The sequence below is a fragment of the Echeneis naucrates genome, chromosome 17 (genome assembly GCF_900963305.1).
Source record: "Echeneis naucrates chromosome 17, fEcheNa1.1, whole genome shotgun sequence".
In the NCBI taxonomy this organism is placed as follows: domain Eukaryota; kingdom Metazoa; phylum Chordata; class Actinopteri; order Carangiformes; family Echeneidae; genus Echeneis; species Echeneis naucrates.
The window spans coordinates 17963634-17987619 of NC_042527.1; the positions used below are offsets into that span (position 1 = coordinate 17963634).

The 23986-nt window shown below is 39.9% G+C and overlaps 3 protein-coding genes across 4 annotated transcripts; 2 read left to right on the plus strand and 1 right to left on the minus strand.

The window, feature by feature from the left end:
• Positions 1–440: 440 nt before the first annotated feature.
• Positions 441–4352, minus strand: pak1ip1 (PAK1 interacting protein 1). The gene is made up of 10 exons (XM_029524454.1): positions 4052–4352; positions 3694–3856; positions 3191–3311; positions 3033–3107; positions 2891–2943; positions 2661–2806; positions 1759–1856; positions 1487–1586; positions 1128–1257; positions 441–766 (listed from the first exon to the last, which is right to left on the minus strand). The coding sequence occupies exons 1-10, from the start codon at positions 4127–4129 to the stop codon at positions 657–659; spliced, it is 1074 nt and encodes a 357-aa protein (XP_029380314.1). The 5' UTR covers positions 4130–4352; the 3' UTR covers positions 441–656.
• Positions 4353–4658: 306 nt separating this feature from the next.
• LOC115058052 (poly(U)-specific endoribonuclease-C-like) lies at positions 4659–8856 on the plus strand. The gene is made up of 7 exons (XM_029525352.1): positions 4659–4717; positions 6152–6251; positions 6576–6687; positions 6784–6905; positions 7491–7603; positions 8114–8267; positions 8361–8856. The coding sequence occupies exons 1-7, from the start codon at positions 4707–4709 to the stop codon at positions 8619–8621; spliced, it is 873 nt and encodes a 290-aa protein (XP_029381212.1). The 5' UTR covers positions 4659–4706; the 3' UTR covers positions 8622–8856.
• Positions 8857–9455: 599 nt separating this feature from the next.
• On the plus strand, positions 9456–22893 carry cc2d1b (coiled-coil and C2 domain containing 1B). 2 transcript variants are annotated; one of them, XM_029524052.1, is made up of 26 exons: positions 9456–9514; positions 9754–9944; positions 10972–11116; positions 11312–11412; positions 11975–12091; positions 12567–12713; positions 13472–13739; positions 14183–14301; positions 14846–14924; positions 15237–15314; positions 16056–16201; positions 16712–16784; positions 17033–17169; positions 17250–17379; positions 17576–17748; positions 18071–18196; positions 18646–18704; positions 19181–19297; positions 19828–19901; positions 20125–20183; positions 20274–20325; positions 20407–20506; positions 20581–20671; positions 20785–20907; positions 20989–21031; positions 21137–22893. In XM_029524052.1, the coding sequence occupies exons 2-25, from the start codon at positions 9882–9884 to the stop codon at positions 20998–21000; spliced, it is 2589 nt and encodes an 862-aa protein (XP_029379912.1). In that variant the 5' UTR covers positions 9456–9514; positions 9754–9881; the 3' UTR covers positions 21001–21031; positions 21137–22893. The 2 variants fall into 2 exon arrangements, with proteins under 2 accessions (XP_029379912.1, XP_029379911.1); XM_029524051.1 differs by having other exon boundaries at positions 9457–9514; positions 14165–14301.
• The last annotated feature ends 1093 nt before the right edge of the window (positions 22894–23986 follow it).

Here is a 23986-nt window from a genome sequence, read left to right on the forward strand (position 1 = left end):
GCTAATGCCTGGTCATCTGAATGCAAGAGGTGTGCGTGTTCCAGTTTCTAGTGGAGTAAAAAGGACAATGTTTGTGCTTCAAATGTAGTGAGGTGAAAGAAAAAGTATCCCCCAAAAATAATACTCACGTAAAGCACAGATATTCAAAAACTGTACTGCAGTAGATTTACTTCGTTACTGTCAACCCCTGCTGATTGGCTTTGGCTGAGAGGGAAAGCTGTTACTCATTGTATCGATAGGTGAACCCAACTGACTGATGGAACCGGACAACGTCCCACATCAACAGGTTTGTGTTTTTAACACTGATCTTTTTTTAAATCGCAGTCTAACGACACTTGCCGCTGCTTTAACTACGATAAACAAAATCTGCCCAAGAAGAGCATCTTCTAAATGAATTCTTGGCTTACACAGGCATATTAACCCAAATGACGAGATATGAATGATTATAAAACAGATTTATGGTTGCCACGCTCATTTCCCACCTTTTCTCTCTTTTTTTTTTTTTTTTTTCAGATTTTCAGTGTTGACAGCAAAAGCATTAAAAAATATATATTTACATTTCCACATGTCAACTTGGATTCTTCACTTCACAATAAGAAAAGGCATATCAGATTTAAAACAACCAGTAAAAGATTTTCTTTTTATTGCTGCACGTTTTATTTTCCACCGCCCTTTTTCTTCTTCTTGGGTTTGCTCTCATCTTCTAGAACGACTTCTTCTGCTGAGATTCGGACTCTCTTCGTCTTTGAAAGCTCTCGAGCAACTTCTGTGGACGACGGAAACAGATGGTGAGTGTAAACAAGTGGAATCTTGAGTGTTTCTAAATGTTTTTAGAAGATAAACAAAAACATGTCTTTTTTTAGAAACATCTTAATATCGGGTCTTTTCCGGCACACTTAGTTTTTCCCTCTGAATAGTTTGGGGTTATTACTACTCTGACTTCATGCTGCTGAGTGGAGACATTAGGTCAGTACAAAGGTGAAGATCTTCTCTGGCGCCACTCATTCTGCTCCTCTTTACAACACAGACAATCCACCAGAAAAAGGACCACAGTCAACAAACAACCACCTCCCTCTGCCAGCTGCTTTCTATAATCTGCCTTTGGAAGTGTGTTTGCAGGACCTCACCCTCTGATGTCGTGGCCTCAGCAGCTGGTTCCTCAGCGGTCTGCTGGACTGATGAAGGTTTCCACACAGCGAGGCATGTCAGCCTGGCTGTTGTGTTGACTTCTCCAAGGAGGGTGGGAGGCTCCAGCTCCTGTCGGACAGCAGTGGCACCATCATTAGACCATCAGCAGCTGAGCATGTAACAACAGTGCAAACTGCCTCTTCTTGGTTCACAAAACTGTATTCATTTAACAGGCAGATTAAACTGTTAAAGAACTTTATGGTGTAACTATAAGTCATAACTTGTATTGTTGTTTAGAAAGTTTGATTGAAGTTACAAGTAAATCACTGCTGCTTGTATATTCAAGACAGAGACTTGCCTCTTTCAGATGGAGTTTCCACATTTTGATGAATCCGTCATTTGAAGCCGTCACCACCACGCAGTAATCCTCCATATGAAAACTGTCAACTGCTTTCACCCTGATATCACAGGAGGATAATTGTTTTAGAAATAAAAATATACCAATATGCTTAACAAGGTTTATTTTAATATTCTTTTCTGTCCATCATCCGGAATATGTGCTAGTTAATAGCAAATATACCACCAAAAAAAAAAAAAAAAAAACACACACACACACCACTTTGAAATTACCTGGTTTCATGAGCTTTGAACTCACACACCCATTTCTGCGTCTCTATGTCACATAACCTGACAATTTCATCATCTCCTGCGACAGCCACAATGGAGTTCTGTGAAGGGGAAAACAAAAGCAGGATTATAAAACATTTGAAGCTTCCAGGTGGTATGTTTTATCCTGAATTATCTGAATTATTCAGAGAGCAAAATAAATACAGCTCATATTTGGGCTACATGCTTGTTTTAGTCTGGCCCAACAGACTCCTACTTACAGAGCCCAAGTCTGGCCCACATACATGTCAGCTGTTACTTTTAGATCTGAACCAATTCTGGTGCCCACACAGTAAATATTCAGGCTGCCAGTAAATACTACGTGGGACCCCTCAGTGATGTCAACTGTTGATTTGTGAGCTGCAGTTTTGTAGCCTCAATTTTGTAAATTAGCCATCACCATCCCGTTTGTCTGAGTTTTTTTTTCAACCAGAAACAACCATATTTGGAGGAGTGAGGAGGAGCTAAGGAGGAGTGAGGGATGGATCTGACCTGCCCTGTGTTTTCACCAGCAGGTCGTTAACATCATGTGGTATTGAGGAACACTTGAAACTGGAGGTTAAAACCATAAACTCATTAGGAAAGCATTTGCTGAGCTAATAAATCAAATAAAAATAAATACTCATAGACTTCTTTACTGAGTTCTTTATGCTACAGTCGACTCCTGGTGGTCATTTGATAGAATGCAGCTATTATCTCTTCAGTATGGGCCTCAGTAACAGATGTGGAAGTGTAAGGGCCAGACTCGAGCTGAGGACATGCTGACATACGTCATCTTTTGGTGAGATTACTTCACCATTTATCACTCAAACATGTCACAGTTTGTTTGCCAAAAGCAAATTTTGGGTAATTTTGGGACAACTTACACTTAAGAACTTAATAGAAGAGATCCTTTTGGGGTTTGTAACTGTTCCTGTCACGGACGCCGTCTCCAGGTTATAGATGCTCATTGTGTCATTTGCCACCGCAACATATTTATCCCCATCTGGAGACCATTTAACTATGTGTGCATCTGTTAAAAGTGAGTAGAGCAAAATTTATTTCACTGAGGTTGTTTCAAGTACCTTTAAACAGTCAGTTCATTAACCTTCCTTACTTTGTTTTATGTTTTTGATGAAGGCCGATCTTCCATTGATAAGATTCCATGTTCTACAAGGACAAAAACATTTGATCACTTTTGATTTCCTGATAAAGAAAACTCCTACATGATGACTGTGGAGCCGAACTGTGGTTTCTACCTGAGAGTTTTATCTGTCCCAACTGAAAGTGCGAGTTTCCCTGATGGATGGATGGACAGAGATGTGACATGGCCCCTGACAAAAGGAAGAGGATGAAGCTGGTTACTTTGGCAACAATCAGGCAAGCACAACAATCTCTATGCTTCTTCTGCACTCACTTGTGAGCTTTGATGGACTTGAGGCACTCCCACTTCTTTGTGCTCCACACACACAGGAGCCCATCCTCTGCGCCGCTCAGTAAATTAGATGATCCATAAAACTCCAGGCAGGTGATGCTGCCTGTTGGGTTACAGGGAAGTTTTATCAGATGTTCACATCACAAAAGGCCGACTGCGTCAAAAGTTTTTAAATAGGAGTTTAAATAGAGGGTAAAATTTATTTGTTTCCTTGACTTCCTTGTGATTTTTGTATACTTCTTGTTCCAACAAGAAAATTAAACTGTATGGATAAACATTGTTATTCAGATGACAACATGCTTCTTGAAATACATTTATAAATTAATTCAGTAAGGGTCTAACATGTACAAAGTCAAATAACATTGTCATCTTTTATCACCCACTTTGAAGAGTGTATTTAATGAAACATACCAGAAATGTCTGCAGTCTTGACGCTGCACAGCCACACAGCTTCTAGTAACACAAAACCTACTTGAGCTGCTCACCATCATGGTGCAGCAGAGCACCGTGCTCAGTTCTCTTCTTCATGTCGTACAGCTGGATGGTCTCATCTTTGCTTCCTGTGACCACAAACCTCTCACTGGCTGCCACAGCTGATATGGAGGCTGTGTGAGCGTGATGTGTGAAGTCTGCCTTGGCTGTCCACTCCTGCATGACCATAAATAAAGTGAATACATTTGGAAATAGCAAGTTTAATAGATCTGAATCCGAGTGTAAACATACTTCTTCATGCACAAAAAACAAAACTGAGGTTGGCCTCTTCCAAAGAGCAGGAAAAACAATGCAGACTAGTCTTGGACAATGACAATTACCACAACTACAAGAAAACCAACTCTAACTTACAGTTTCGTCAGTTTTGATCCGGTAACCAAAGGCGATCTGCTCGTAGCTCCCAGCGATCAGCTCCAGCACAGCTGCCATGCTGCCAGCTACGGCTAGGCTAGGCTAGGCTAACACGTTAGCTCCCTGCAAACGTCTTTTTTCTGCTTTTTCTAAACTCAGTATTGTCGCCTGAACTCAGCGACAGCTAAAGTGTGTGGGGAATGAGACCCACAAAAGTAAACCCCGGGGAAATAAACTACGTAAACGCCTCGGTAAAGCTTTTTAAAGCAGACTGTGTTTACATGTGTTTAGTTTAAACTCTCCCAAATGAGCAAAGACCGGAACTCCGAGTCAGTTCGGCGGAAACTGCTTTTCGAAATAAAAGCTGTCGCCTGTGAAAACTGCGTCATTTATAATAGCAACTTTTATCGTGTGCAATTTTTTTAGATCGATATATTTATTGATTGATAGATGGGTAGATAGATAGATTGGTTGATTGATCAAGGAATCGGGTCCTAACATCAGAGGGAGAACTGGGGTGCTGTTCTGTCTCGTGATTGGCTAAATTCCCTGAAGACGTCATGATTGACGTCTCAAATAACCTCCTAATAAAACGGTATTTTTTTTTTCTGAGGATGTGAGAAGTCGGAGTAAATACTTTCCGCTGAACAGAATCATGGCCAGGAGGTGAGTTGTGAAAGACATACAAGACACACATTTTTACTTTAAAAAAGTTTTCCTTGAGTTTTTCTCCATGCATGCTGAGTGGAGGCACTTTCTTGCACTTGCTTTTGGACCATCTTAGAAAGACGTGTGTTCCTCTGGGACAGAAATGTTTGGTGCAAACAATCTCCGCACGGTATCACCCCAGGTGGTGTGTGTGCATGTGGTGAAAAACGTTTGTTTGTCCTCTTTTTCTTGCAAGTGTCCCACCGACTCTGTGAAAGCTGCAGGTTTGGACAGCAGCTAATGTCTGGATGTTGTTTGCTGGAGTCAAAAATTTTTGTTTGGACATGAGAGCTGCAGGGTCTGGTGGTGATTAGTGGGCTCAGTTATATAATAGAACAAACAGGATATAGTAGACTGGAGCCAGACTGTGCTGCATTTAAATGCTGCTGCAGCTCTGCCTTGTGATAAAGCCAGAACAGAAGAGTTTCTGTCTGACTCCCTTCCTGTCACTTGGCTCTTACTCAACCTTCCACCCCCCCATTGTGTCAGTCATGTGGCGGTAAGGGTGTGTCAGTTATTGTGATATTTTCAGATACTTTTCAAGACCATCCTGATACAAAAGTGTCAAACCTGTCCCGAATCGAAGGCCAAATACCAGAGGAAAGAGAGACGCTTCATGTGGATATGAGGTTTTCTCATATTACAGCCATTGAGCCATGTAGGTGTGACTGAATGATGGAGCTCATGTGGGCATTGTTTGGAGCCAAGGTTTTGTGTAGTCCATCAAGGAAAGCCCAGCAGCATGAAAAATGGAAAACAGAACACTTGATAGGGAAGTTTGTCTTTCGTGTGTTGGAGAATCTAAAGAGACACAATCTCTTTAAAAGCTGCCAAGATGGAAAGAGAGGTATCTGCAATTCTTTCACCTGCTAATTTAATCAGTGGCAGATAGAATTTAGAGAACTACCAAATTCGTACTTCCTCTGGAAAATTGAAGGACACGCTTCCCCTTTATACTGGTGGACAATCACTTTTATCCCCATTTGTAGATTGTAGTAAATGAGGTTATTTAAAAGTGTATGTTTAAGTTTGAGAGATAAAAAAACAGAATCACATGGTTTATGAAGGGAGAGAACATGTTCATCCTTGACATTTTAATAGAAAAAAATCCTTTTTACTCAATGCTGTACATGCTTTGCTATAATTTATTTCATTTTATTTAGAAATTGTTGGCTCATCAGTCACACCATCATAAACATTAACACTGCCATCATTAATGTCATAATACACATAAACGTGGTTCAAGTTCTACAAATCAAAATGTGAAAAACGCTTGTCTATTTTGAGCCTTTCAGTTTCAGAAACAGACCAAACCCATTGCACCATGTTTATGCAGTCACTAATTATAATACAACTTAATTCACTTTGTCTGTTTTCTGCGCCTCTTCACAGTCAAACAGCCGACCAGGAGCTCACTCAGGTGCTGAACCAACTCTGGCAGTTGGACACCAACCGCTTGACACCGGGGACTGACTACATCATTTCCCTCCAGGTCAGTGCCGGCAGCCTGTCGTCACTGCGATGCAAAACATTCACCTTGAGATAAAGGTGCTATTGACAACAAAATTTAGGTCATTACAGAGCTGTGGTGTCACCTGACTGCAGAAGTAATCTAATCAGACAGTGCAAACACAACGTGCACGTTGGTGCAAAATTTCAAGGCAATCATAGCTGGGAGCTGGAATCCTCCAAATCATCAAGATTCCACCAAATTTCACGGCGACCATTCTCTAATTATTGAACATGCTTCAACTGTGTTTTCCTGCCTTGTGCGCTTGAAACATGCTGCTTACTGTCTGACTGTGTGTTTATTCAGGGGAGGGCAGGTTATGTGGCTCAGGGCAGTAATTATGCCAGAGACAAGGCCAGAGCTCCGCTCTTCACATACGTCAACGAAGAGAAACTGAAGAGTATCGAAACATACGCACGTAAAAAGCACTCCTTTTCCTCCCACCACCATTACATTTCTCGTTTTCTATTGCCATGTTTATGCATTTTAACAAGCACGGGTCCTTTATGTGCAGATTTCATCAACCTGCTGGACAACTATGAGATGTCCACAGGTGTGTCAGAGAAGGTCACTTTGGACGAGCTTCAGGAGAACCGGCTGTTTATTGACTCCATAGTGGAGACGGACGTCATGAAGGTGCAGTGACACTATGACAGAGATTTATTATATAATACACAGTGATGTATTATAGAGGTATAGAATTTAGATTTGGCTAACACCAAAAACATGATATCATTTCTTTTTAGAGGCTTTTCCACCTTAACTGTAGCATCTAACATGAAAGGATTTTAGCATGAGAATAACTATTTTAAGGAAAGTGAATATTCGCATTAAAATATGTGACAGAACAAAAGAGTTTACCTTTAGAAACCCACACTAGAAGAATTTGTTCAATATTATACGAATGGGGACAAAAGTATGAATGCATTACCTTTTATTTTAATATTATACACATTTTGTCTGCTTTAATTTTAGATAAGTGTTACTCTGACCAACGTCTGTCTAGCTTGTGTGATCTTTTACGCTCGTCACTCATCACATAATGTTGAACTTCCCATTTTTCTGAACACTGGAGGGATTAATCACTGTTCTTCCTTGACTTTGGAAAATGTTTCACCTTGACAAACTGTCTTAATCGTCTATTTGCAGTATATCTGAACACATTCGTCACTCGGAGACGTTAAACGTTTTATGTTCTGTTTTCTTTTTTCTTCTTTGTAGTGTGCTCACAAGTATCTGGTGAGGAAGGGGCAGTCACCATCAGACACCAAGCAGTTCAAGAAACAGCTGTATGACATCTGGTTCCGCCTCTACCACAGGGATAGGAGTGGGGGGTGAGTTTGACTGTAACAGCAGGGGGAGCTGCTGTTGCATGAACACGCTGTCCTGTAGGTTAGCCAGAGGAAGACATGAGGGCCAATGAGTTTTATCCCCACTTATCGATAAAGAATTTAAAACTATATACTAAATAAGATACCAAGATTCAGCTTTTGTTTTTTTTACATTTAAACCTCTCCTTTACTGTGTGTTACATTTTGCTGCAAACTTGTTTCTGTGTACAACAAATGTGTTCAGGGGGAAATCTAATTCAATTAGAAGATTTTTTTATTTCTCTTGTAACTGTATCACATGGGACTTGTTGGAGTTATGCCCAGTTGTCATCTTACCGTTGCTCTGTAAAATGTCTCTTTAATAGAGTCAAACTGTTTCGGTCATAAGTGATTTTATTGTTTAGTCTTAACTTGGTTTTTTGTATTTATTAAACTTTTTTTTTTTTTTTTTAGGATGAAGGGAGACTTAAGAAACATGTTGCTCAACATAAACAGGCTTTATTTTCATTACAGTGAAGATTCGTGTGGATTTGAACACGTGTTTGTGGGAGAAACCAAATTTGACCAAGAGATCATGGGTCTTCACAACTGGGTCCAGTTTTACTTGCAGGAAAAACACGGCCATGTTGACTACAAAGGCTACAAAGCGAGAGACAACAAAGACACAGTAGGAAAATACTCTGTCAGCTCAGGCATTGTGAACATATTCAACTCACTGAACTGTATGAGTTCCTAAACGTATTTTATTGTTGTTTTATAGCCTGATGAAGATGACCATGTGCTGAACCTGCAGTTCAGCTGGAAGGGCCTGGTGAAACCAGTCGGTGGCTCTTTCATTGGTGTTAGTCCGGAGTTTGAGGTGGCTCTCTTCACCATCATCTTCCTCATGTCAAATTCGAAGATGACATCTGTGGTAGTGAAAGTGGATGAATACATGCTGGAGCTGGTTGTGTATCGCCACGGGCGTTCCATCGGCACATCTTTCCCTAAGCTGCTCAGCAGCAACCACAGGGATTTGTAAACATCCCGCCACCCCACATTTTACATTTTGTTCATTTCACTGCAGTATAATCTCCAAGCCAACATTGTCCAGGTTCTATTTGTACTAAATTTTAGCCTTTAGCTATGTATAACTATGTATATGTATAACAAACAGAAGTTGTAGGTTAAGTTGTAGTTTGATATTGATTAATGGAAAGAACAGAAATTGTAGTAAAGACATTTGCGAAAAGTAAATAAAACTGTTTATAAGCCCATGTTTGCATTACTGTTATTGTCTTCTGTTAACTATATTAGAAATATCAATAGTTATGGATGTTTATATATAAAATATATTTTATAAATTATATTATTTAAGAAATAAGCATTTAATTATGCACCAGTCCAAGCTGACTACAATAATCTTAATAAGCTTAAACTTTAAGCTATTGCCGATGTATTTTGGCCACATCAAATAAAAAGGAAAAAAATGATTTCGAGAATAAACAAAAAATATGAGAATAATGTAATTTCACAGGAATTATGTCAAATTTAACAAGAGAAAAGTTGGACAATTATGAGAATAAGGTCGTCAGTTTAGTGGTTTATTCTAAAGGAAAATACTCTGCCGCAGGACAAAATATCCATGTTCTCGTAAAATCACGACTTTATTCCCCTTAATATTAGAATTTTTTTTTTCTGTCAAAATTACAGATTTCTGTAAATATCCAAACTCAAAAGTTTCAGAGTAATTTCCGCAGTCAGGCTCAGGCAGAGCCTTCGCTGCCTGACGGACAGAACTCCGGGGAAAGAACTCCCTGGTGCTAACGCGTCCTCTCTCTGCGCATGCGTAGTCAGACCGCCCCATTATCATGTCAAACCGCAGAAATGAAACAGTTCTTGTGAAAACTACCAGACGAAGTCCACAACGAGCAGGTAAACACACACACGCTTTCACAGCTGGATAAAACTCCCTGAAATCCGGGCCTGCGGCGGCCGGGAGAGTCGGCTTCTCGTTCCGGGATGAACTTTTCTGAGTTAGAGGCGAAGAAACATGGCTAGCTAACGGTTAGCCGCTCGGCTAATGTAGCCGTCAGTTGGCAGCTCGCTGTCTGTTTGGAGCCACCTGACCGATCATCTGATCTGAGGCTGTGTTTACTGTGTTTGTGTTTTAGGTGTCTCAGAGGAGAAGGAGGAGGTGGTGGTGGTGGTGGTGGGGGTAGTGTTGTTAACGTAACAAACCCCAAGCAGCAGCAGCAGCAGCAACAACTAAAACTACAACAACAACAACAACAACAACAACATGTTTGGTAAGAAGAAGAGAGCTCCACAGCCCAAAGGCCAGGGAGCTGCTGCAGCCAAGCAGGTCAGCCTGAAGAAACTCACTCACATGCCATGCTTTAGCTTCAATAACACTATTCCGCCCAAGAAAAGGGCCTCACTCATCAGCAGAACTTACCCAAAGTATACATTTATCAGAGATTATACAGAAATTGTTTCAGATATAGCTAGAAGCTGCATTTCGTTTTTGTACCGTCCAGTTGGAGGCCATCGGATTAATAATACATAATAATACATGATAGTGACATTAGAAACAAAAAGAAAGAAATGGCAGAAACAAATATTTGGCTACACAGTGAGTGCCTTTTGGTTTAATGAGAGGAGATGTGAGTCTCCATTAGCCATGTTATCAAACTAGATTTGCTTTACTCTCTGTCAGTCAAAAAACACATATCCTGACTTTGACATTATATTCACCTCAAATGGAGCAGTGCGGACTGTTGCAAACAGTTTTAGAGAATGTGGTAGATGATTGTTATTAATATTATATTACAAACCAACATTAGCCAATTAACAGTAAATTATAATAGCCTTCAGCTAGACTGCAAACTATAACGATCCAACATAATGTATTTTTCATTATTTATCATTGCACATTTAGAATTAATTGCTGCAGACTTTTGGAGGAGGAGGGTTGGGTTGGATTTGGTGGATGTATTGTCTATTATATTGAGGTTTTTTTGTGTGCACAAGGTGAAAAAAAGCACAAAATCATTTCACAGTAGTTTTTTTATGACCTATTTGAGCATGATTTTATTCGACATAGACATTTAAAATTAAACTAGTTTAAATTGCTATATATAGAGTTTGATAGTTTAATCAAATGGTTCTTAACTTACCTCAGTGGGGTGACAAGATAAAACCAGTTGTTTGATAATTAATGGGATAGGGAAAAAACAAAATTAAGTTTAAAGTAAGATAAAATCCAAATTTTAGTTAAAGTTCAAGTACCTCTAACTTCTACACAGGAAACTGTCAAGACTACCTGAAAAATGTACTGGGTTCCTTTCTGGTATTTGAGGGAAGTACATTTTTATGCTCCCTGGTTTCAGATGGGTCTGTTTGTAGACCTTAACCCTGAGGAGATGATGATGGGTATGGAGGAGAATCTGGACGACCCAGATTTGGAGGCCGAACTTGCTGCTATAACTGGAAATAAACCTGCTGCCAGAGGGAGAGCCAGGCAGAAGGGGAAGAGTGAGTGTAGTGCTTCTCATTTGTAGTTCTAAACATTGCAAGTCCTTTACAACATACAGTGAACACATTTGTGTAACGTGCTCTGTTACTTTCGACTGTATAGTATATTATGGATTAACTTTGTTGCTGAAAATGGCTTGTTGTGTAATTATTTATTTATTCCATCATTTTGATTCCTGTGTGTTTGTGTTAAAGGCCCTTTGCCCATGGAAGACATTGCTAGAATGGCTGATGAGTGTATGAGGGATGTGGATGAGGATGAAGATGATGATGTGGAGGATGATGAAGATCTCTTGGTTAGTGTTTGTGTATAATTATCTCTGCTCTCATAACAACATTTGTGTCTATTAATATTTCAAGTTTCCGGAGTAGAAGGCCATTTGCCAGACACGTGTTTTAAATTGACCAGAACTAATTGAAGTAGCTCTACAAACTGGGTGTGGACATCCAACAAAATGCGTGTTATTAAAGTTCAAGTTAACAGAAATGAACTAAACTCCATATGAGGAACATTATAAGCTGCAGCAGAATCAACCTTAATTTAGCACAATTTGACCTGGACCAATGCAGGTGAAATGTGATAATAGCTATAGTAAACAATCGACAGCTGTATAGTCATGCTTGTTGTATGTGTTACAACATTGGGGCCAATAGTAACTGAGAGCATTAAGGATTGCCCTCAGTTCATTGATTTGTTGCCCTATATTTAACCCGCACATTTGGCTTTGCACAACTTTCATTTGTAAAACAACTACATGTTTACCAAACTGGTTATTGGAATTCATGTATCACTCTGGGCTCTCAGAGTCAAATAGTCAAAGTTGGCTTTTGATCAGTTGCTGTATTTTTCCCCATCAGGCAGAGCTACAGGAAGTAGTGGGTGAGGGGCAAGCTGAGGATGTGGCAACTATTTCCTCCATGTCTGCAGCCGTTGTTGAATTTTCTCAACTTGAAAAAGAGTCCCCATCACTACCGGTACTACTCTCTCCCAGACATGCCATTAATTTCATCAGTCACCAAAATCCATGTGTCAGTTTGCTTAATCTTTCTAATTCTGCTGGGAATAGGAGGACATGTTTTTTCTCTTTCCCTGTAGCTGGCTCACAGAAATACCTTACACCATATATCCCCAACTCTGCCAATTTCTATTATCTTAAGTGTAATTCCCTCAAAATAATAGTTATTGTTGTGTGGCCCTTAATGTATGAATGTGAATATTTTCCACTATTGCTTCTAAGTCAGGATTCCTTGATATTCATCCTGTCTGTTTCAGTCCTATTTCCAAAAAAAAAAAAAAATGCTTTCACTACTTTGCATATTTGAATTTGGTCATTTAAAGACGAGATGTCCAGAAATTTCAGTTGAATTTTCTTTTCTTTTGAATACTTTTATCTCAACCTATTGTGAATAATGATACCACCTTTGCTGTGCTTTGGTACTACAATTGAAGAAGCAGGAAGTTGAAGTCTCTTCAGCTGCCCCTGGCACCCTGCAGCACACCTTGGAGGAGAGAGTGGCCATGTACAAGACGGCTTTACAAAATGCCAAGAGTACAGGGGAGACATCCAAAGCCAGGAGATTTGATCGCGGTTTGAAGGTGGGGGAGACTACTGCCATTCTGTTATTTTTATATAACACAGTGTGCTTATTGTGAACTGAGGATGGTGCACATATAACCTTGTTAATATGTGTACATGATGTTTACACAAGATAGTTAATGAGTGAAAGAAGCAGCCAAAGCCATCAGCAGTCTCCTATAAGCTACAGAACTGATGCTGTTGTGAGATTGTGCGTCTGATTGAGGCATAATCATGTAGCTGAGTCTCTCCTGATGTTTGCTGTCACACCAACTACAATCTGCTCTTTCAGTCAACCAAGCCTTACCAGTACAGTGAGCAGAATTTGCCTTAGCACAGCGACTGCCATGTTATTCTTGTAGGATCGTGTAAGTAAGTGAGTCAATTACGTCACACCTGACGCCATACGTTTATTTTTTGTCCTGCGTTACGCTGCAAATTGTAAAGGCAGAATACAACAAGTAAAACAAAGTGGATTTCAAGCTGAAAACACCTGCCCAGTTGTACTTAATGACTGTGTGTAAACTATGTGAGCAGCACTAAAAATGGCTGAAAGGTATAGAGTGTAGAAACGCATTCCCTGGATGCCTTCAGTTTGTCATCCTGTAAATCATTTCTCATTTTATTATAATGTTTTACTTTATTTCCTGCACATTTACTTTTGTTTTTTATTTAACCTGATTGAAGTGAAGTGATCCTTTATTTATTACGCATTAAGTACTCCTAAACTCTGTTTTAAATCTTTCTGATTCTTGCTGTTCTGTTCTGCTCTCTGCAGACTTTGGAGACGATGTTAGCCGCCGTGAAGAAGGGGAGGCCTGTGAACGAGGCAGAAATTCCTCCTCCTGTTGCCACTGGCACTTCTGCCTCTCGGCCCCCTGTTCCTGCCCGACCTGCTCCCCCTGTACCATCGCCTCCTTCAGATCAGCAGGAGGGGTCGGAGGCCACAACGCCACCGCCGGCTATTCCAGAGATTGTTGCGTCTGTCAGTGAGGAAGAGCCAACAACATCATCTGCTGACCTGCTGCAGACCAGTCACACAGATGGTCAGCTTTGTCTTGGATTACACAGATATATCGGTCATAATTTGGGTTATTAGAGGAAGTAAGCAACAAATAAAGGCAGGAAATGTTTTAAATGCACTCCCCTTTCCTGAGGGCAGTGATCAAAGCTCATACTTTTGCCTCAGCTATGACACAAAATGGCAAAAGATTTATTGAACAAATTAATCATAAGTTTCTTAGGTCATTAATAGGTCATTAATAACTTTCTTATTTATTTTAGTATCACGAAAGACTATGTCTGGGATCTTGATTAGCAACAAAAAAAAAAAAAAAAAAAAGTGGTTATGTCAGTTTGGGATTCAGATTTTTAAATTGGAGATAGAGGGGTTGTCTTCTTAAAAAAAAAAAAAAACAAGTATCTTCTGAATACGTGATGAATGTGGCCTTTCTCTGTGGTAATTGTTTAGTGTCCCATGAACCCACAGCCAGCGAGACAACCAAGTCAATGCTATTGGAGAGGCAGAAAGAATACAAGATGGCTGCTCTGAGAGCAAAGAAGCAGGGAGACGTGGAGCAAGCTAAACTTTACTTCAAGACAAGCAAGGTAAGCTACACAGCCTCTGGGAAAATGTGCATCCATGGTGCTGTGTTTAGTGTACAGGGCATTTGATGGACAGAACAAGTCTTCTTTAAAAAGACATTAGGATGTGTTAGTATAAAATATAATATTTTATATTTTATTGTTTCATTTTGTGGTTGCTAGCATTTCCTCCTCAGTGTATATAATTATATTAGCACAATGTCAGGTCCTAATGTAATAAGACATTTTCTTAATAGCAGATCTGAACTGCACTGTAGAATCTGGAGGTTTTTTTATTTTTTAAAAATCTACATTATACAGTTTCTTTTTGATTTAAGCTAAATAATTGGCTCTTCACATTGTTTTTATTAGTGTAACCTGAATAATGACTGAATCTATTGTACTTAAAGTGTGTATCTATCACGATAAGCTAAATACAGCCGGAGCCTGTTGCTGCACATTCTGCAGGATTTCTCTCTAGTATGTGAAATATGCCAACAATCTGGATGCTGACAAAGACCATCATTATTTTTGACACTGTTGGGATTTGTTGTATTTTTTGGCGCAGAGGTTCGATGCAGTTATCGAGGCGTTGGAAAAAGGACAAGCAGTTGACTTGAGTGGCCTTCCTCCATCTCCAGAACAGGGTGAGGAATCTTCTCGTACCGTGTTTTTATTGTAGTATCACGTTGTTGAGCAAATTAACTTCATGTAGCTCTCAAAGTACTGAAAATTATTTAGTTATTGAAATGATGAATGAAAGTTGAATAACGAGCAGAAAAATCTAACACAAACAAAGTCTAGCAAAAGAAAAGAGAAGAAATTAGCCTGGAAACCCAACACAGCTCAAAAAGTCCTCACAGGACGGGAAAGTCAATAATCATCAACACATCAGTCAGGCCAGTTAGCAAAAATCTGCAGTATCTGTTTCTGTGGGATCAGCTCTTCTTATCTTTCAGGAGGAGGCTCGGTTCCAGTAAAAGAACTTTCCTCTGGTCAAAACACGCAGGTCACACAACCGGCTGCTGAAGCTCAAGGTAAAAACTATTTAAACATTTAATTGCTGTTGTTGTTGAGGTGGACTAGGTTTCATTTTGACCTATTAGGTCTGTCACCTTGAATAAAAGGTGACTTCAAAGTGGCGGAAACACACCGCTTGTCTCATGCACAGTATAGTTGCGTGCGAGCCTGACTCTGCAAACAGTGGATTCAAATTTTGATTTAAATAGCTTCTTTACACACCAAAATGTTTCTGGATATTATAAGAGAATAGAACAAGCTATTTAGCAGTTAGGCCATGTGACAGTGTGAAGGTGAAACAGAAAATCAGACATTGGTTTGTGTTCTTGATGCTTTTTAAGTCTTACTCTTAATTATTATTGTCCAGTGAGATTCTTTCTGGTTGAATATTTTTGTGGTAAAAGTTTTGTGCTGATGCATTTGAGAACATTTAAAAGCCAATTTTAAAGTGGTGCATTTTAAGTGTGTCTGACTTGTATATTTAGTCGCCACACTGAATAATAAACTCATTTCAATAACTGCTGGATGCAATGTAATGAAAAGTACTATTGAACGTAGAATAAATCCTTCTTGCCTGTAGCACCACCATCAGGTCAAAATGCTCTAACGTGCTAAATTAAGGTGTCAAAGCCGATGAAAATAACACCAGATATTATAATATTACCCCTCAAGTGCACTTTAATATAGTTAGTTAAAATCTTAGGTAAAATCTCACAACTAACACTGACAGACTGCTAACAGTTTTGTCTTCCTCTCAGCCTCTGCAGCTCCATCAGTCCCTGCTGCTCCCAAAGACGTGCTGGAGGCTCTTGAGCAGAGAAGAGCCAAATATGTGGAGGCGTCCGCTCAGGCTAAAGCCAGCGGAGACGACCGTAAGGCTCGGATGCATGACCGCATCGCCAAGGTACGCTGAGACAAGACCATCCTGGTAGTTTAGAGCTTAAAACGAAAAGGATGTGAGGTCACTCTGTTGATTGTTTTCATGATCAATTATTCAATTATTTTTTGTTTTTTAAATAGTTTATCAAAAAGTGGGTTATCAAAATATCTGAATTAATTAATTAGTATAAAAAAGAAAATGTTTGAGAAACAGCAAACAGCTGATTTGATACATTTTCTTAATGTTGAATCACTGATTGATTAGTTGTCCTTAATAATTTCAGCTGAATTATAGATATATCACATTTTTTGGAAGGGTAAAAAAGTGTGAAGTTATCTGAGAAAAAAGTGTAATGAGTTAAAGAATCAGTCTTTTAGTTCCTCTGTTCATGTCCAGTAACAACATCATGCGTAGTTTTGCAGCATGTTATTCTTGTAACGTCTAAGATCCAAAACGATTCATAAATTAGAACAAAACAAATACTGTAGCATGTGTAGCATAACTTACCTCTGTTACTGTCTTTTCTTCCTGCAGCAATACCAGAGCGCCATCCGAGCTCACAAAGCAGGAAAAGCAGTCGACTTTGATGAGCTGCCAGTTCCCCCCGGTGAGATTCTTTTTTGATTTGTGGTTTTGTGTTGACGCTGTAATTTTGAAGTTACTTGTTGCTCTGTAAAATTGTGTTTGTCTTTGTTTACAGCAGTGTTATCCTTCAGAGTTATAATCATAGTGTATCACCAAACATTGTGCCAGTGATTCCCTTCATCACTGCACAAAATCTAAATGTGACAAATATATTGTGTAATGTTGAAGGACTCTTGTTTGAACAAACTTCTTTCTTTATTTATTTTACAGGCTTTCCACCAATCCCTGGCCAGAAGGCTGCAGGAGCTGAGCAGGGGTTTGTGGCTGCTCTGGAGGCAGCCAATAAACTCGCCACTGCTGATGCAGAAGGGCCAGATGAAGAAGAAGACGAGGAGAAAGAAGATGAGGTGTGTGTTCGTTTTACATGATTGTTTTTGTTTGGTGTTTGTAGGTCGTTTCAGTGTCTTGTCTCCCGTGCCTGCTTCAGTCAAAGGCTGCAGTTCCAGAAGAGCCAAAGAAGCTCATGTTGGACGTCTCCGCTGCAGAGCAAAGACGGAAAAGGACTCCTTCAGCTTCACCTGACAGATCAGCTTCGAGGGAAGGACTCTCCCCAACAGGTCATCCTGATAATCACAAGGAATTGTTTATTCATATATAACATAATATATATATATATATATAAAACACGGGACACTCAGTTCAGCCTCATGTTTAACAGCTTGTCATGGAAATGAAAGCTCATTTGGAAAGATGATCCAAGATGGAAATGAGTGAAACTAATCTAATAGTCATCTGTCTTTCTTGAACCTCCAGCTGTTCAGCAGTTAGAGTTCCTGGAGGGTCGGAAGAAGCAGTATATGAAGGCGGCGCTGCAGGCGAAGCAGAAGAACGACATGGAGCAGGCCAAGGGCTTCCTCCGCACCGCCAAGGGCTTCGACCCGATGATCGAGGCAGCTCGCAGCGGAAAGTCTGTGGACATCAGCACGGTCAGGACATTTACCTTCTGAATGTTGTGAATATGATATGACTTGTGTTATGCTGTAGTTAATAATTAGAAATGTAACATTTCACCGTGTCGCATTTGGATAGTTTTCCAATAAACCATCTGATTATTTTCTAGTGAAATAAGTTATGTTTGTGCTGCCAGAACGCAAAATATTTTACAGAAAAGCAGAAGAAAATGTTTGTGAAATGTAAAATCCAGAATTTAACTAAAGCACAAAATAAAAAGTACATCAGGATTTATAATGTATTAGTCAGTAAAAGAGATTGAGTTGATGGGAGTAGCTGACTGCGCTGCGCTCGTAGGTGCCGTCGCCCCCTGGTGATGAAGACGATGACTTCATCCTGGTTCATCACAGTGACGTGCAGATTTCAGAGAAAGCCGAGCAGATTTACATACAACTGGCCAAGATCCTCAAAGAGCAGTACGAGGTAAAGCAGCAGCATTAGGGCTGAAATATTTCCCTGATGAGGCAGATAGGATGTTTAATAATAAACATATAAATGTACAATATTGAGATTCTACACACATTAATTATAAAAGGGAAGAGAATCAGGTGACATCCAGATGAAAGTTTATAACCACAAACTTCATGTCATCACGTCTGAAGTCATACCTGTCATGTATTTTGCTTTCAATGTTACCGTCTGTCTTGATTTATTCTAAAAATATCTTTAAATGTGTGTATGTGTTTCCTCTGGCGGCACCGGGGTACTTTCCATTGCCAGGAGAATCTTAAATCTTTAGAACTCAACATTTTTAGCTCTCTGATATATTTAGAAATCTCCAAATGAATTCACATCCACCAGAAGCTCAGTCTTTCTGTTCCCAGTCTGGTTTCCATGCGCTGTTTGTGATTCTCCTGGCTCGTCTCCTTTAGAAATGTATGACTCACTCCAAGCAATTCACACACCTGGGGAACGTCTCTGAAACTACAAAGTAAGACTCCTGTGTCACTCGGTTTTCATTCAGTTTAGGTTTAACTCCCAGCTCAGTAATCACTCTGCATTAGGGCAGGAACTAACGCCAATACTGTCCACTCTAATAGCAGAGCGATCCAGTACAGCTGTTCTGTTTTAGTTGGAGACTACACCAAATTGAACATATTGCTATTTTCATCAGCAATATATTTATATATGTTTACACTAGACTGATATTTCAGAATTTAATTAATCATTCTGTCTTTCAGTGTCTTAAGAGTCTGTATTTTGCCTAAATGTGAGCTGAGAGATGGATTTTCAGTGAACCGTCTAAACTTTGCGGTTTATTTATTTCCTTCTTTATATTTTGATAAATGTGTCTCCTGATTAGTTGGTTAGATCAAAATCTTGAGTTAACAGCTTGATGTCGTAAAGTCAGTGATCATGTAGCGTTCACTGACACCCTCTCTGTGTGCGTGCTTTTGTATCCTCCAGGTTTGAGAAGATGGCTGAGAGTTGTAAGAAGAGTCTGGAGGTGTTGAAACTGGCCCAGTCGAGGGGGCTTCCTCCTCCTAAACATCACTTTGAGGAGAGATCGTTTCACACCGTCCGGTGAGCCACGTTCAGGAAATCTGACGTTCTGTTTATGCCTTGAAAGCTAAAACTTATAAAGCTGGCAGCAAATATCATTATCCAAACACTTTATAATTCATGAAACTGATGAAATCTTCAGGCCTAAACTGATCTGTCGTCATCGTGTGCTGATAAACTCCACTGACTGTGGCACCTCAACGTCCCCTCTCCTTACCTCAAACTTCCAGATTGTTTCCAGGGTTCGGGTTAGTTAGTGTGACTGTAGGAGAACCTGAGCTGATCTGAATAAAACCAAACTGCACATCAACATGGACACTTGAAGAAAAGCTTTTTGTTGATATCTGCTGTAGGAGCTGCTCTTACGTCTTTTTGCTCAAAGAAGATTTTGCATTCTCCAAATCTCACATACAGAATAAAACTTTTTAAATTTAGTTTCCAGGCTGCTTCTATTTGTTTGTGGATGGTTCCATCAACTTATGAATTACTCATCATTTGTTGTTGTTTTCTTCTCCTCTCACTTTCCTCTTTCTTTTCTTCCGCCCTTTCAGGATCTTTCCAGAGCTGAGCAGCACTGACATGGTGGTTGTTATCGTGAAAGGGATGAATCTTCCTCCACCAAGCGGTGAAAAAAAACAACACATCATGTCCAAACGAAGGAACAATCATGTTTTATATGAAATGTGCCATTTTATGCTTTAAATTCACATTTTCTGTTACATTTACATTTCATGAATTTTGACTTCGACTGAGTACAACCAACAACAAAGCTTCACCCTCTATCTAACTATCACGTAAACATTGTGAAAGCACTTAAGAGTTTGATGTGCTCTGATAACTTCTCTCAGGAATCCAACCCAACGATCTGGATGCCTACGTGAAGTTTGACTTCCCCTACCCGAGCAACGTAAGAGTCTGTTCTGGTTTCTGCCGTGAGCTGCTGACACGATGTGATTCACACCAGACCTTTTGTTTTGTTTTGTCTTGTCACCTCCAGGAGCAGCCTCAGAAACACAAAACAGCCGTCATCAAGAACACTAACTCCCCAGGTCAGGCTGCAGGAAACTGTTCTGTCCAAAGCATTTTTAAAGAAATGTGCACCTGTTCACCTGTTCGTCTCCTCCAACCAGAATACAACCAGAGCTTCACGCTGGCAATCAACCGCAACCACCGCGGCTTCAGGAGGGTGGTGACGTCTAAAGGCCTGAAACTGGAGCTGCTGCACAAAGGGTGAGGCACAGACGGATCACAGCTCGCTCACACTGCAGGGAAATATGCTGTCTGACTGCTGTGGTGTCTCACAGGGGCTTCCTGCGGAGCGACAAGCCCATCGGGACGGCCCACGTCAAGCTGGACAAGCTGGAGTCGCAGAGTGAAATCAGGGAGATCGTCGAGGTGCGTTTAGTTCGAAGAAGATTTGGGAGATTCAGTTCTTTCTTTAAAGGTAATGTGGCGATCTCAGACTGTTTGACTGTTCACGTGTAAACATCAGCGCTTTGTCCCGTCAGGTGATGGACGGCCGTAAGCACACGGGGGGGCGTGTTGAAGTGAAGGTCCGACTGCGGGAACCCCTGAGCGGTCAGGACACGCAGACGAGCTCCGAGCGCTGGCTGGTGATCGACTCATCACAGGTACCGCCGCTCATGTTTTTGTAGAATTATTATGCCAAAAGACCTGAAATGATCTAAAACTGATGTTTTTTTAACTTCAAGGTTCTTCTGTAGACAGAAATTTATGACAACTGACAAGATTCAGGTAATTAATTCTATTAGCTGGAACATCCTTCCTTTATGCTAAGCTAACCACCTTCTTTAAAAGAGGTTCGAGTGGATCTGATGGTTTTATACTTTCGTCCTCCAGATAAACTCAATCAAAAACACTCAGAGGAGGAAGGTGGTTGGGAACTAAGGATGATGGTCTGGTTCAGAGTGGACTCAGACCTGTACGGGTCTTTGACTTTCTTCAACTTTTTGCACACTTGCAAGGCACACGAGCCCCCTCGCACACAGCAGTCCGCCAGGAGGAGACCTGCAGCCGGTTCACGGTGAGGTCGTCTCGAGGGCAACAAGCTGAAAGCTCGTTATGAGATATTAATCAGAGAAAAACGCTCAGCGTGTCCCGAAGAGTCGACGGCTCCTGGAGGACAGAAGTCTGTCGTTGAGGGGCTCACTGTCGAGCTTCCCTGATCCTGCTGCCCACCACGACTTTAGTTATTATATTATATCAAAGAATGTGTACATATTCCTCACATTATAGAGCTCTGGTATCTAGAACTGCACCTATGCACTAATACCAAAGTAATCACTGTTGCTGTAAAATCCTGCAGATTTGAAATCGCCTTTTGCTGCCAAACCTGCAATAGCGAACGACATGAGTTTTTTTTTTTGTGTGTTATTTTTCCAAACAATTCATGTGCTTCTCAGTGGAATAATGTCAGACGGACGCAGCAGCCTCACATGTCACAGGAGTAAAGCCACAGTGTGATGATACTACAGAAGGTACGACTATAAGATATTTTTAAGCCCACACTCCTTATCGGCACCTTCCACTTTGTCTTTCAGCGGGTCACTGGAGGTGTCGGACTTTTGTCTTGTTTACACTGAACAGCATAAATCTGAGCAAAAGTTTCAGCAGAGAAATAAAGCGAAATATTAATTTAATCTTTAATCACACAGATTTATTATCATTATATGATTAATTTCTAAATAAATTATGTTATCCTTTACTTATAGTCATAGGACAATAACGTATTTAGACTTTCTGGGAAATGTCCTGACTTTGATGAGGAGGCCGATGGTTCTCCTGTCTGAGTGTTAAATATGAAGCAGGAGTCTGTGCAGTTAGCCGAGCGTAACATAAAGATCAGAAACGTGCACCAAAATCAAAAAATAAACCCATCGAGGCCTCTGAAGCTCAAAATCATGTTTCACTCATTAAATCTGGACGGGCCGAGGAGACTTTCTTCCTTCTTCCTTTCAAATGTGTATAAGCTTTTTTTTTTTTTTTGAACTATGCATCAGTTCTCTCATAAAGTGGAAACTGAGTCTTGGGATTAACCCCTCTGTGTTTTAAAGGGTCAGTTTACCCAGATTACAAAATACAGTTCCTAAATAAGCGATAGTTAGCTGTAGTAACTCATTTATTAAATGTTTACTTCTGTCCTCTGAAGTTAGGTGGACAAAAAAAAAAACAAACAAAAACAACAAACTGTTTCTAAAAAGTGACACTTCAATATTTTACATTTCTTTAAAGCTGCTCTAATCAATGTTGGTGTCATATGTTAGCTGACTGAATCTCATTTAGCAGAAAAGTAAGTAGAAAAACAAAATTCAATTTCACTGTCACAGAAGCTTTGATATTCACAAATCAAGCTTCATCCAATCATGTTAGCAGCAGTCTGTCACTTTAAATTGTAATTAATGGACATTATCGCTGATGTTTCACATGTAAAGTGCACTTAATGTTAACGGGAGGTGAAACACTCGATAAGGGATTTGTTGGCTGCAGCTCCTCTAAAAAGCTGGAACTGGATCAATATCTTTTAGGTAATTGTTTTCTGTTTGGAGCCGAACCCAAAAAAAAAAACAAAACAAAACAAACAAACACCCCAACCTGATCAGTAAACACAGAAAAAATAAAGCTGAGACTGAACTAATTTGTGTGAACTGCCCCTTTAAAGTGTCATGCTGTCCACAGAAGCCATAAGAAAGGTACTGAGCCAACAGCTTTACCTCGACGCTGTCTGCAGCCTGATTCAGCTGCCACATTTGTTTCTATTCCACGTAGCACTTTTCAGGAGAAACCACCACAAATCAGTGCGACAGACATTTAGCACGGATGAAAGCTTCTTATTTTGTTGTAATGTCGGGATCGCCTGCGTGTTTACAAAGATCGATGATGTCACCATGTTAACATTTCTGGAAATGCTCTAAAATGATTTTGTTTTTCGATCATGGACTGAATTTCTTTATCTTGCTTTTAAATGTTCCATTAAAAACTTGTTTTAATTTTACACTTAAGTGTTTTATAATATTTCTTTGGGTAATTGCAACAAAAGCAAAATATAATCCACTCATTTCAGTTTTCTAGAAGTTTTTTATTTTACATATACTACAGTTTGTATTTGTTTGTTTTTTTTTTTCATAAAGACCACTTTTCTTGACATTTGTAGTGTAAAGAAAAAAAAAGTTCAGGGTTTTTGGCTTTTCAAACATTTCTCACCAATGTTTGTTTAAAAAAAAAAACAACAAAACAACAAAATGAACAAAAGCAAGTCAACAACTGAAAGAGCGGACTGTTTGAATGTGTGTTGGTTTGCTCTCTTCTGTCTGCATGCAGTGTTTTAGCTTTGAATAGTAACATCTTACAACTGAATGCAAAAAAAACCAAAGAAATGCTACTTCCTGTCAGACAAATTGCACCTTTTTTGTTTTTTTTTTCTTTTTGGATCCAGGACATATTGCACACGTCAGATAATGCCAAAAATAACAGGAATAAAAACATTTGAACATAATCGCAGTCCGAAAAAAAAAAAAAAAAAAAGAATCCTCGTGTCTCCGCTTCATTTATGCTGATTTATAAAAACAGAACTGCTGAACGTCACACAGTGAGGACACAGTGATTCAGCGACACCAGCTCTGCTACGGTCACAGTAGGCTGACCTTTGACCTCAACACTTTAATCAGCGTTACTAGCGTTACTTTGCTACAG

Coding starts and splice junctions, on each gene's coding strand:
- LOC115058052 (XM_029525352.1), top strand. Junction 6,252..6,575: donor ACTACATCATTTCCCTCCAG/GTCAGTGCCGGC, acceptor GTGTTTATTCAG/GGGAGGGCAGGTTATGTGGC. Junction 8,268..8,360: donor CGAGAGACAACAAAGACACA/GTAGGAAAATAC, acceptor GTTGTTTTATAG/CCTGATGAAGATGACCATGT.
- cc2d1b (XM_029524051.1), top strand. CDS start 9,882: ATGTTTGGTAAGAAGAAGAGAGCTCCACAGCCCAAAGGCCAGGGAGCT. Junction 15,315..16,055: donor ACCGGCTGCTGAAGCTCAAG/GTAAAAACTATT, acceptor TCTTCCTCTCAG/CCTCTGCAGCTCCATCAGTC. Junction 20,507..20,580: donor CTGGAGCTGCTGCACAAAGG/GTGAGGCACAGA, acceptor GGTGTCTCACAG/GGGCTTCCTGCGGAGCGACA.
- pak1ip1 (XM_029524454.1), bottom strand. CDS start 4,129: ATGGCAGCTGTGCTGGAGCTGATCGCTGGGAGCTACGAGCAGATCGCC. Junction 3,108..3,190: donor AAGTCCATCAAAGCTCACAA/GTGAGTGCAGAA, acceptor TCCTTTTGTCAG/GGGCCATGTCACATCTCTGT. Junction 2,807..2,890: donor CATCAAAAACATAAAACAAA/GTAAGGAAGGTT, acceptor CACTTTTAACAG/ATGCACACATAGTTAAATGG.